This window comes from Sturnira hondurensis, unplaced genomic scaffold (genome assembly GCF_014824575.4).
Source record: "Sturnira hondurensis isolate 20B ecotype Veracruz unplaced genomic scaffold, ASM1482457v3 Scaffold0019216, whole genome shotgun sequence".
Lineage (NCBI taxonomy): Eukaryota > Metazoa > Chordata > Mammalia > Chiroptera > Phyllostomidae > Sturnira > Sturnira hondurensis.
Window position 1 is genome coordinate 9,442,046 of NW_028091847.1, and position 13,636 is coordinate 9,455,681.

The following is a 13,636-nucleotide window of genomic DNA, read 5'->3' on the forward strand; positions in this document are numbered from 1 at the left end:
CTGACTCCCCACTAAGCAAACCTACCAGGGGTGCCAGGCTTCTCTGAACTTATATGTGGTATTTAGAGGAAAGGAAAATCTTTCTCTCTGCCCCAAGGTTCTCTTTTGCTGAGCCTGGTTGAGCCCTTTTCCCACACACCTCATGTCTACAGTGCCAGGCAAGAGATACCCCTCAAGAACATGATTTCTTCAATCCCTCCAGCTATCCACCGTTTCTAGTCTGCAGCTGTGGCCAAAGCAACCAGTCTCTAAATGTGCTTGTCGTAACTCATCTCAGGCACTAGGGAAGGCATCACTGGGGTACTGATCTGCACTTCATGAGAGAGAATGCTGCACGCCCTCTCCTCTCCAGCTCTCCTGTTAACGTGAGACTTGACTTCCAACCCCAGGGCTGGGTCACTGCCTCACCCACTGGCTCAGTGCGCTCTGCCCTTGATTAAATCGGTGTTCAGCGCCCACTGCTGTCCTAGTGAACTCGTCTGCCTCCCAGCCCTTCTCTGGCTGCCACAGGACTCCACCTCTCCCATTGTGCTCCAAGGTCCTGTTTCAGGTCCTCACTATCTCACCAGATTATCTATTCTCTCTTTTGAAAGCTCACTGCAAGAAACGAACCACAATTGAATCAGTTTGACAAATAGGCCTTCACTCCCTCTTTTAGAGAGAGTTGCAGTGTTGGCTTGTCACATAGGAAAGGACACTAAATTGTGGCCCCTAGACCTCTCTGTTGGATGTTAGGTTTATTCCACAAATATTGGGGAGCCATCCAGTGGTAGGCACTGCACTAGGTACTGGGTACTAGAGGCTTGTTGAGAGATTTAGGCAGTGTAGCATTTACCGGGCTTTAGAGATGATCTCTTACAACATCCTACTGTACAGATGAGAGGTTAAAACCCTCTCAGAGAGGGAAAGCCCTTACCCAAGGTCGCACAGCTGAATGGGTGGGCAAGCTGACTCTCAGTTTAGCACCATTACAAGACTGTGATGAGTCATTTCATTGTGACAGTGAGCAAGTAGGAACAGGGATACCAGCTCCTGCCAAGTCTCTCATGGGAAGATTTGCTCTCTTCTCAGGATCGTGTGTGAGATGGGCCACGCCCTCGTGGGAACCACCTCTGGGCCCGTGCGCCTGTGCATTGGCGAGTGTAAGCCGGAGTTCATGACCAAGTCCCACCAACAGTACACCTTTGTGGTGAGTACGGGGTATGGTTCAGGGCTACAGGCTCTTAGCAAGGGCGCACTTCCTTCCAGACTTCTCCACAGACCTCCTCCCAAGCCAGGCACCTCCAAGGAACCACAACTGGGAACTTCTGGCCTCACTTTACAGGCCTGTCTTTCCAAGTAATAATGCTGTGGAGCCCCCCAAAAGGGGGCAAAGGTCAGAGTTCTAAATAAAGCAAAATCAGTCCTTTCTTAGAATTTCTATCTTAGAAGCACCTCCCAGGGAGTGAGGGGCTGCCCTTTGCTCCTACCAGTGTGGTATCTTCTTCTAATTCCAGTCTAATGAGGATAGAGTGCCTGGAGGACCCAATTAAAAAAGGTCTATATTTTTTCAGCAAGCTTTGTTTTCTGTCAAAGATAGTGTAAGTAGGAATTTAGAGGCATCACTTGAAATCCTGCAGGACCGTGGGTCCGTGCAGGATCATGGGAGTCAGGTGTACAAGTGAGTTGCTGTTGGTACACGAAAGTATGCACACATTCACACCTGAAAACATCTCGTCACACTCAGGCACCAGGTAGTTAAATCACAAAGGCTTTCTTGAAAGTGCCTACTGAATCAATAACTTGCTTCTATGCCCTCGAGTCCCTTTTCTGACGCTTACCTACATTGCCACATCGAATTCTCCATTAAAAAGTGTTAGCACCAGCTGGTGAGGTCAAACCAGCCTTGCTACGAGTTTTGAAAAATCGTTAAACCGCAAGACTCTATTCTCCCGAGGCATTTTTCCTGCTTATTGTTGGTTTTCCAGTCTCTGCCTTCTTATCCTGGCATCTGCACCTTTTTCTTGTATTCTTCTCTCTCAGATTCGAATCTGAGTTCTTTCTAAGGACCAGGGCCTATCAGTCCCCAACCTACCCCATCTCCGACACAGACACAATCTTCTGCGGGAAGCAAACACAGAAAGACTAGATGGAGGGAGAGCTGTTGAATGTCAGAAAAGGCAGGAGCTGCAGAGATACTTTGCCCCCCTTCCTCTAGATAGAGGAGCAGACAAAGGCCCTGGGTGATCCAGAACCTCAGTTCAGGGCTCATTGCATGTGAGCAGCTGTTGGAGACTAGTTCATGTCTGTGAACTCACTCAGTTACGTGCACTCTCCACTCCACTCTGCTGCCCTCTAGGCAAAAGCGATTCCTTTCTGATTTAGGTCAGCCATGTGATGTATTTTAGGCCAAATGACATTTCTTTTAAGCTTCAGGCTTAATTTTACAACTTAATAAGCTCACTTAAAAGTCCCAGCCCATGGTAGGCCATCCCCCTGATAAGGATTGGGGAAGCCATGTCTAACAGTTACTTGCAGCTCCCTGCACCAGGCACATCAGCGTGCCCTTCAAATGCTTAGGAGGGACAGAAGGACATGTGCATGAGCCATTAATGGAGAACCTTTGCCTCACAGTGGCCCAATCTAGGCAGGGATGCTTTATTCAGCCCTATCGATTTTGTGCCAAAAAAAATCAGTACAAGCTCTAGATGGAGAAGCATTTTCAAATTGTTCTCAATTTGTAAACTAATTGATAGATTAGTCAGTGTCATCTATGCCTTCCAATCAGTGTTATGGGCATGAGACTCCCTGAGGAGTTAATTAATTCCAAAACATGACCTTTCTGTCTTTCCTGGACATGCCTGGAGCCTCTTCTTAGAAAGGGTCTTAGCTTCAGGGTAGGCAGACAGTGTTTGGGATCCAAAAGGGCAGGAAGAGTACCTCCACCCCGAGGACAGATGCAGTCCCTCCTTCTGTTTTTAAGTCCAGCCTGGATCCATCTCTTTAGGAAAAACCCGAGCTATGATCATCTCTCTGCTTCCTCCCAAAGAACCCTTCTGTGCTGTCCCTCAGTCCCATTCGTGGGCCAGAGTCCGGAGGCACCATGGTGACCATCACGGGCCATTACCTTGGGGCTGGGAGCAGTGTGGCCGTGTACCTGGGCAACCAGACCTGCGAGTTCTACGGGTGAGATGCGCTCGAAAGAGCATTAGAAGACTGTCCTTGCATGGCCTGTGTACGCATGTTCCTGTGCATGTTCATACATATGCCTGCCCATCACATCCATGTTATGTGATACATCCTGGACTGTGGTCACTGTAACACACATATACCACTAGTCACAGTACACCGTATGTATCACAGGGGCTGGATTCTTCTATGAGTATGCAGGGCAACCCAAAAAACCCAGAATTACCAATGGGCTCCTTGTAGTACAAGCTTCTTCCACTAGGTGGGTGTTCTAGGAACCCATCTGTATCAGTGTACCAGCTGACATCATTGTGGGCGGCTGCCTCTGGCCTTAGTGAATTTTTTTGGAGACTTTTTCAACACATGTGCCCATTTCATGATGGTGATTTATGACCGTACCTTCTCACAGTGTGCTGAGTGTTCAGCAGTTTTTGACCACAAGCGACATAACCCCAGTGCCCCACCCTCCCTATTCACCGGACCTCTCCCCAAGCCCCCCTTTTTTGTTTCCCTGGATGAAAAAAAGTCCTCACAGGGAAACATTTTGCTGATGTGGAGGAGATGAAACAAAAAACAGCAGAGGCACTAAAAGGAGTAAAAATCGACCAGTTCAAACACTGTTTTGAGCAGGGGAAGAATGTCCTGATAGGTGTATTGTATCAAATGGAGAGTACTTTGAAGGCGACTGAAGTTTAAACATGTGAGAGTGAATACACAATATTTTATAAATACATTCTAGGTTTCTTTGCCCGCCCCCACCCCCCGCCTCATAATTAGAAGTGAGGCCCCATGAAACTGCCACTGAGAAAGGCTCCCAGGAACGGTCCTGTCACCATCAGGACCGACTGCACGGTCATTAGGTCCCCACTGTGTTACCTGAGGGCTGGCCTCAGCCGCCAGGAAGCACACAGACTCATCCTCAGGACATCTCTTGGGGCTAAAAAATGGAGCACCTACCATTTGTCAAACACCTTCAGTGGGGATATAGAGAATCTCAGAGAATTCTGAGAGAATCTATGGATGCATACCTGATCATCAACTCTTTAGACTGTAAACTCCCTCAGGGCAAAGAGTATATGTTACTCACTTTTCTGAATGATAGTTGCTCAATAAATATTCATTAATTGACTTACTGGATTCTAAGCACCAGCTAACTAGTCATTTCTAGAAAAATCCAGAAAAGAGGATGCCCTGCCTCGCATTCTCTGATTCCCTCCTCCAATTGACTCCCCTCTAATTGAACCCAAGTTGGCTCACCGGTAGAAAGGGCACTGATCCCTACTGATAAGAGCTGTGTTCCCTGGCATACGGGGTCCCGGGACAGAGGGCGCATCCCGGCTACTCCCTCAGACTGAGGAAAACCCCTTGTCCAGCACAGTGCACCCCATCTCGCCCATGCCTTTCTTCACAACCTTCCTGCTGTCTCCCTGGCAGGCGATCCATGAATGAGATTGTGTGTGTCTCTCCTCCATCATCCAATGGACTGGGTGCAGTCCCCGTTTCTGTGAGTGTCGACCGAGCCCATGTGGATAACAACTTGCAGTTTGAGTACATAGATGACCCCCGGGTACAGCGCATTGAGCCAGAGTGGAGCATTGCCAGGTGAGGCACAGGGTGGGGGAACACACCCCATGGCACCATCCCCTCTGCCCAAGTGTGGCTTGTGAGAGGATCCCAGGGGTGGAGGTGGTGGCAGTTTGATTTTTTATCTAACCTGGTCTCTGCTTGTTACCAGTGGCTACACACCCCTGACCATCACAGGCTTCAACCTGGATGTCATTCAGGAGCCAAGAATCCGAGTCAAGTTTAATGGCAAAGAATCTGTCAATGTGAGTAAGTGCTGGTCTGACCAGTGCTGGAAAAACACAGCTGTGTGTCAATGTTTTGTAATGGGATGAGCTCTGTGTTGGGCGCTGGAGCATCTGACCGTCAGAGAAGAAAGTGGATTCAAGGCTGAATCCAAAGTCATGTCTCCAAACACTTGAGCCTGACAACGATTTTTATAATCATGGTATACTCATTTCTTGTCAGAAAGTGATATGAGTGCATAAACATAGTGCCTTCTGAGCTTAGATACAGCACAGGGGGGCCCTTGTCTGGGGCATGTTCACTTGAAGGTCTGATAAGAAGCACTGCGGTGAGAGGGTGAGGAAATTCTCACTCCAGATCCAGATGCTTCTGGATTGGAGGAAGTAGGACTCTGCCATCTGTTAGCTGAACAACCATGCTCAAGTCATTTAACCTCTCTGATCCTTCATCCCCCACTCCCTGGGGGATGGTAAGACTCGCCTAGCAGATTTGTCACCTGCAGCCACTGGCCACTGAGGTGGGCACTTGATAAACGTTAGTCACTGCCTGCAAATTGTTCCATCTGGATTGCTGAGATGATCAGGTTGAACATTTCACTTTATTCCTCTGTGCAGAGCCATGTAATTCCATTTTTTTCACTATGGATTTTTGTGATTTTAATGTTTTCTAACATAAGGGCAGAATGTCGGATGTGTTATAAATTTTGTAGTTTGTTCTAGTGGCCCTTCTTAGCCAATATTTTCTGAAACATTATTGTATTTATAATTATAGTTCAGCAGATGCTGGCATTATAAATTATGGCCATTATTTTTCAAATAAATTGCCACTATTACTGCTTCGACCTTCAGAGGATTGACTAGGCTGAAATGGAGATGGGGAGGATGGCTTTATATCTACTCTCATCTCTGACACATTCCCAGAGTGCTTGAGGCTTCCTTAGGAAACAGAAACACTCCAAGTGACAGGAACTATAAGGCCAGATCTGAAAAGGTCTCAGGGATCACCTGGTTCAAGCCCCTCATTGTGCAGCAGAGGAAACTAAAACCCCAGATGAAGGACTTGCCCCCAGTCAAGAAGGTGGCCCGTGGCAGGGCCAAGCTATATTGCAGATAGCTAGACTCTTCCGAACTAGAACATATAAGATGCTCCTAGGCTTGACATCCCATCGTGTGAGAGACGTGGGGATACCTGCTTCACACCTTCAGCACAGTCACAGCTTTATGGGCTGGGAGAGTACATGTCTCCTTACCCCAGGTGTAGTAGCGCTTGATCCTTGGGTAAAGCGTCCATGCCCCAGCTCCACTTTCAGACCAAGGCCAGTCTGTATCCCCAGTAGGTGACAGACCACCTCCCTCTATCCAACTCCAAAGTCTAAGTGGAAGGGAGGAAGATGAGGGGTAGGAATGGGAATGGTGGGTTTGTACTCAAGGAAGAATAAAACTCCCAAACAACTCAAGTCCATTTTTTAAATTTAGGTTTTATTGTTACTCACGTATGACAAAGCCAACAGATCAGGAAATGACTGCCATTGGATAGTTTATTAATACAGGTCCCAAGAAAAGGGAGCCTTGCCATGGCAAGGGTGGGGGTGGGTGGGGAGGAGAGACCCTGGGGTAGGTTAGGAAGCAGAAGGAGAAAGGAAAACTGGGGCAAGGGCCTTCATATTGGTTTCCACAGGAAGGAACTAGCAAGGCAGGGCAAGTGGGTTTAGGATTGGCCAGTTTGGCTCATTTTAGTGGGCTGGGGGCAAAGGGGCTGTCCCTCCTTGTCTGGTACCTAGCCCTGGTGTAGTTAGGGAAGGTGGATAGTTGCCCACAGTGTGACAGGCAGTTGGGCCTGTGGGCTCTGGATTAGTTATCTGCATTAGGAGAGCAGCTCTAGAGGGCAACAAGTTGTTCGCTGTCCCTAGGAACTGGTGTGTCTGGGGAGGGGCAGTCCCTCCAGAATCAGCAAGGCCCCAGATGTTAAAGCACCAGAATGCAGAAAATAAAAGACATGGCTAATATAGTACAGAGGGAACTTTGAAAAATGAATATCTAACTGACAAGGTCGACCTTCAGAGGCTGAACATTAGTCCTGGAGAAGTCATCTGTAAAGAAGGCTGGTCTGGGAAGGTCTTCACCATACCTGACATTCATCTCTGAGAAGACTCAGTCCTGGGCACCCTCTCCCTCCCAGAAGCCTTTGCAGCCCTAGGCAGGATTTTTCCCAGCGCTTCCCCCAGCCTACCCACCATGACTGCAGGACTTCAAAAAATTAGAGAGTTGTTCCTAGTTCTTCCTACTGGAGAGTTGGGGGCCCTCTTGCCTGGGGTCTGCAGGCTGGCAAGCCTGGAGTCTGTACTTTTCCACCCAGACTGGCTGCACAGTGGGAAGTTCATGAACTCTGCCCTGGGCCTTCTCTTTCTGCAGGGTGGGAGAGAAGCCCTTGGCCCCTCAGCCCAGCCTGGGTCGAATGGCAGCATCAGTCCACTGGGGCCTCTTCTTGCCTTTGGGTTGTGAAGCAGCCCCAGTGAGAAGTGAGAAGGGCCAGAGCGAAGGCCGCAAAACCCCAAGGAATGTTTGGCAAACAAAATGCCGATGCAGCACAGGGCAGGAAGCAAACAGAGGCCGCTTGTTTGGGAGCAATTTGCTTGTTCACGCAGGAGTCCAGTCTGGGAGGGTTGGAATGAGCGGGGACGGAGACGGGCTGGGGAGTGAAGAGACACGCTCAGGCTGCATCTGCCCCACAGAGCCTGGGGTTTCAGACTCCCTGGCTCAACTCTACCATTTGACTGCACCCCCCACCCCACCCCACATTTTTCTCAAGCCAGAGTGTCTCCAGCTGGAACGTGAAACAGACATTAGGCTTCTAAGGGGCTACTGAAGTGTGAGCTAAAAAGGGTGGGAATGGGAACTGACCTGCAACATGGCATGAAGCCCTCAGGGAGCTGTTGGCTTAAACTCACACTGCCTCTAGATGGAGAGGGTTAATGCTTGGCCTTAGAACTCTGACCTAATTTCTGTGCAAGGGTTGGCCTTTTCGCAGTTTCACACACAGTCTTGTTTTCTGAACATGAAGTCCGTGTATGTGTGTGTTGGCCAGAGACACGTGTGTGAACCTGCCAGGACGGTGCATACTTGAGCAGACCAGTTCTCACAGATGTCCTTGGCTGTTGCTGGGACACGGTGGCTCCCAAAGCCAAAACTGGACAGTGGGAGTAAGAGGGCAGGTTTTCTTCCCAAGTTTCATGTGGGTCTTGCAGTGCTTCCTTCATTCTGGCTGCTGCCTTAGGCAGCTGCAGATCTAAAGCAGAGAAGAGCATGACACAACTCATGCTAAGCAGGGGTCAGTCCAGCTAGAATTTCAACTGAGAGACCAGAGTCCACCAAGAAAGAAAGGACATCCTGAACTCAGTGTCAATACCAAGGTTACATCCCCTTGCAGTTAGGGAATACTTGGTTGGAGAAGAGAGAGATCCTAAGTAGAACATTTAAAGGGTTGAACACTCCTTTTCATTCATCAATGTAGCCAATAAACATTAACTGAACACCTACTATGTGCCGGAAAATTACCTATCTCACAGCATGTCCTGCTCCTCTCCGCGCATGCCTCCCACATACTCACACACTCACACACACACTCACACCCAGCATTGCATCGTAGTTTTCCTCAAACCTTCTATGTTCCCTCATCTCTGGGCCTTTGCCTGGAATTTGTTTCCCCCGCTCCCTCTCCTTGTCTAGGTAAGTCCTACTCATTATTCCGATTAAATTCATTCATTTCTTCCCAGGGAAAACTTCTGGGAGTCATCCCCACCCTGCATACACACTCGCACACATACTCATGGCCACACACAGACAGTCCCCCAGTACCTGGTACTACCCCACTAGGGCCTTCCTCACATCCATTCATGCATTAACAGTGCTTGTGCCCCTACTGTGTTCCTAGCCCTCTGCCAGGACTCTGTTAGTCTTGTTGAATCATTTGTCTCCCCCTATATGCTGTGACTATTTTACTAGATAACCCCGACTTCTAGCTCAGTACCTGGCCCAAAGGAGGCACTCAAGCAATGTTGGTGAATGAATTAATGAATGTGGTTAAGATGCAACCTTCCCCAAATCAGTTTCACACCCTGTTTCTCAAGGGGTTCACTTCCTAATGAAGATAAGCAAGTAACCTAATAGTGGTGGCCAAAGCAAACAGAGGACAGGAGGGGTGGCTGGGGTCATTCGCTAGGTGTCTGAATGCTATGCTCCGGATCTCTCAGGTGTGTAAAATTGTGAACACCACCACCCTAACCTGCCTGGCACCCTCTCTGACCACGGACTACCGGCCTGGACTTGACACTGTGGAACGGCCAGACGAGTTTGGATTTGTCTTTAATAATGTCCAGTCCTTGCTCATTTACAACGACACCAAGTTCATCTACTACCCCAACCCAACCTTCGAACTACTCAGCCCTACTGGAGTCTTGGATCAGAAGCCAGGATCGCCCATCATCCTGAAGGTAGGAATGTGGGGAGGGCAGGGATGGCACAGAGCATCCCCTCCTGGCCTTTCTTGTTCTCCTTTCTACACAGAATGGACTCACACGGCTGTCGTCTTTCCCTGTAAAGGGAGCTTATTTATAAGTGTTAGCCCATCGGGCGATATACAGGGTGGGGCAAAAGTGGCCTTACACTTGTGAGTACGTGAAACAGTTTATTCTGATAGTATTACTTCCTAATCATTGTGTTATTTTCCATACAAATGACTGTAAACCTACTCTTTCCCCACCCTGTATCTTGCACCTGGGAATCCTGAGAAACACTTTGAGTATCTCTGTTGATTCTTGTAAGCTCTGAGACTCAAACTGACTGCCTTTGTGGCCACTGGAACTGGTGCACATATTTTGGGGGGAGGGGGGTCACAGTTCCCTGGCACAAGTGTTTTGTTACTCCACCACTTCCATCGATACCCCTTGTGTCCCCCCAACCCCCACAAATTTTCACTTGTTTAGTGTTCTGTTTTCCTTTCCTCTCTCTTTCCTACTTTCTTTCTCTCCTCCATTTGCTTTCTCTCTTTTTCTCCAAATTGTGGCAAAGTCCTCTCTGAAAACTTTCTGTGTTGTCACCCATTGGTTTTGGCACTGCCACCCTTCCCTCCTTGTTCTCTCTCCTTAATCTTTTTTTAAAAAGGCAATTAACTTCTGAGTGCATATGTCAATTTTTCCTATTAAGATTACTGTTACCTACAGGGCAAAAACCTCTGCCCCCCTGCCTCTGGAGGTGCCAAACTCAACTACACGGTGCTGGTTGGAGAGACCCCGTGCCCTGTCACTGTGTCCGAGACACAGCTGCTCTGCGAGCCCCCCAACCTCACGGGGCAGCACAAGGTCATGGTGAGTGAGCCCTCTTCTTTTCATTATTTGCTCCCCTCCTCACTATGCATACACAATCTGTTGTAAGAAGGGCTCTCTCTTCCTGCTCTTCCATAGCTCATCTCCGTGTCAGACAATTAAAATGTGTAGAAGTTGAGAACACAAGTGCCGGGAGGCAGACCATCAGCAGGACGTTGTTTTGTATGCAAACGGCACCGTGTGGTTGTGGTCTCTCATGTCCTTTCTGAAATGATAAGGTTTCAATGGCATGCCAGGGCTCTACAGCGTCTGTGTGTGTGTGTGTGTACAATGCACAGGTTCACGTGGGCGGGATGGTGTTCTCTCCTGGCTCGGTGAGTGTCATCTCAGACAGCTTGCTGACCCTGCCAGCCATTGTCAGCATTGCGGCGGGTGGCAGCCTCCTCCTCATCATTGTCATCATCGTCCTCATCGCCTACAAGCGGAAGTCTCGAGAAAACGACCTCACTCTGAAGAGGCTCCAAATGCAGATGGACAACCTGGAGTCCCGTGTGGCCCTGGAGTGTAAGGAAGGTAAGTGGAGGCACTCCCATGCTTTCTGGGCCCCTCTTTCTTTAGCAAACTTATTACCTCCCTTCTTACCCACAGTGCTCATCTTTACTCCCATCCTTCCCACCTCAGCCATTGTACTCCACTTTGATCTTTGTCTCCTTTGTCTTCTGGGCCAGAGGAGTCCTGTTAATGCCCAGAGGGAGGCCCCAGGGCTGATCACATTGTTCTGTCCACTGTGCCCTGACTCATACCACAGTCTAGCTGCCTTCCTCTCCCACTCAGAGCCTCAGTCTCCCACAGTCAGAATTTCAGCCTCTAGATTCCCCATGTGGGAATATCTGGCTCCTTTTGCATGATACCCTGGGATCACATGGAAGAAGCAGCAGCAGCTGCAGCACAAAAGGCAGGAGCATCTTACCTGCCTCCCTCCCCGAGGTTTGTTTTCCTTCAGCACAGCAGGCTAAACACTCTGAAGCCGAGCTTGCTGCTGTCCTTGGCTGTGGATGTGTGTGGGAGTGGAGATTGTGTTGTTTCTCGTCTCCCACGCAACCGCAGCCATGAGGTGATGGGTGTATCTGGCATCCCCTGGGGCTGAGGACCCAGTGAGCTCTCTGGGTAAACATTTCAATTAGGAATAAAAACATTTCTTCTCCCTTTGCTGCAAATGTTGGGATCAGAAACAAGCCCTCTGCTGAATGAAGGGGAAGAGCAGGGCTGAGTAAAAATGGTCAAGGCCTCCTCCCAGTGCCAGGGCTGGGGAGGGGGGCAGAGGAAGGCACCAGAGACAAGCCTGCCCTTGTCAGCTGAGGGCCTAATAATGGCCAGGGTGCCCCGAGGCTAGGTTTGGTTTCGTTCTCAGTTTTGTGTGTATGTGTGTCAAATGTATATATATCATAAACTTGACCATTTAACCCTGTCTCTACACTCCAGGGCTGTCCCCTCCTCCAATTCTGTGACATTAAATACATTCACCACCCACCTCTAGAACTTTCTCCTATTCCCCAACTACAACACTGTGTTCACTAAACAATAACTGTCATTACTCTTTCCCTCTTGGCAACTACCATTCTAACTTCTCTCTCTATGACTTTGATGACTCTAGGGACCTCGTATAAATGGAATCCTATGCTACTCGTCCTTTTGTCTCTGGCATAGTTCACTTAGCATAATGTCTTCAGGAACCACCCATGTAGTCGCACATGTCAGATATCATTCCTTTTTAAGGCTAAGTAATATTCCATTGATCGTGTTGAGCACATTTTGTTTATCCGTTCATCTTTCACATTTGGGTTGTTTCCACATTTTGGTATTGTGACTAATGCTGCTATGAAAATGGGTGTGCAAGCATCTGTTCAAATTCCTTCATTCGATTCTTTTGGATAGATACCTAGGAGCAGGGTTGCTGGGTCACATGGTAATTCTATGTTTAATTTTTTTAAGGAACTGCCAAATTGTCTTCTAGAATGATAGCACCAAGGTATATTCCCACCAGCAACGTGTGAGGGTTTCAATTTTTCCACAGCCCCGCCAACATTTGTTATGTTCCATTTTGGGGTAATATCAACCATGTGTCATGATATTTTTGATGTTGATGATCCCCTAAGGTTTTTGTGTCTTGATTTACCCTCTGGTTTGGAAAAGCAGATCAAAGATGCCTGTTTCAGTCTTTGCTTGGTCCTGCTGGCCACTCTCTCCCCTGCTTCCAGCATCTGCAGCACCTGCCTGACAGGTCACAGTGTTCTTCCTTTTTCTTTGTTTTAATTACACTCGTAATACATAGAAAGAAAATTCAAAATTATAGATAAGCACAGAAAAGGAAATAATATAGCTATCGTCCATATTCCCACCACCTGAGAAAGGCAGCCTGGAGATATCTCAGTCCCTCTGGAATTGTACCCCTGTAGCCCTGCTTTTCTGTATTCCCAGCCCCCCTCCTCCTACAAATTCCTGCTCCCACCTTTCCCTTTCTTCCGGGGTTCCCCTCCTGAGCCTCCCTGTCCACTGCACTTTTGTAGCTTTTGCTGAACTCCAGACAGACATCAATGAGCTGACCAGTGACCTGGACCGCTCAGGAATCCCCTACCTGGACTATCGTACCTACGCCATGCGAGTCCTGTTCCCTGGCATCGAGGACCATCCTGTCCTGCGGGAGCTGGAGGTAACATCTGCCCCCCTGACCCAGCCACACGATGGGGAACACAGGGCCCAGGTGTCCCAGGTGGGCTGATGGGGCTCAGCAGCTCACAGAAAAGTGAGGAGAAAGAGCTTGTAACAGCATCACCGTAACAGGCATACTTCTAATTAGGAAGATCATGGCCAAGGCGGGCACTGAGGCTCTTTGGGATGATTCCAAGGCAAGGCTCATTGTCATTTTCAAATTAATAACTGAATTAATTAACTACAATTCTGCCTCATTCTCAAATGGACTTAAGGTGGCTTAGGGAAAGACACGGAATTCTGTGAGGTTTGATCATTTGTTGGTTTGTTTTACTAAACCAAAACAAATACTGATTTATCCTGGACCAAATCTTTGTCCGTGATAAATCAGGACAGAGATTAAGGGGAGACTAGCAAGCAGAGTGGGTCTTACCAGGTATCTCCTATCATATTCTTGGGAAAAGCAGGTGGATAGCATCCGCACTGAGGGCCTGGCCTGGACCCCAACCCTCCCAACCTAGAGGGAGGTCAGAATAGACTGTAGGCTTCAGAGACCGCCGTTCCTACATCATTGTGAGTGAGGTGGTTATGGGCCTCATGGTGAGAGTCTTACCACTGGTATTATTGCTG

The 13,636-nt window shown here is 48.6% G+C and overlaps 1 protein-coding gene across 1 annotated transcript in view; it reads left to right on the forward strand.

The window, feature by feature from the left end:
• The window catches only part of PLXNA2 (plexin A2), a 209,399-nt gene that overhangs the window by 177,351 nt on the left and 18,412 nt on the right, over positions 1-13,636 (forward strand). The window contains exons 14-21 of the mRNA XM_037070964.1: positions 1,072-1,189; positions 3,029-3,165; positions 4,603-4,770; positions 4,904-4,997; positions 9,227-9,466; positions 10,196-10,339; positions 10,636-10,870; positions 12,865-13,007. Coding sequence (XP_036926859.1) covers positions 1,072-1,189; positions 3,029-3,165; positions 4,603-4,770; positions 4,904-4,997; positions 9,227-9,466; positions 10,196-10,339; positions 10,636-10,870; positions 12,865-13,007 — 1,279 coding nt within the window. The remainder of the gene's footprint in view (positions 1-1,071; positions 1,190-3,028; positions 3,166-4,602; positions 4,771-4,903; positions 4,998-9,226; positions 9,467-10,195; positions 10,340-10,635; positions 10,871-12,864; positions 13,008-13,636) is intronic.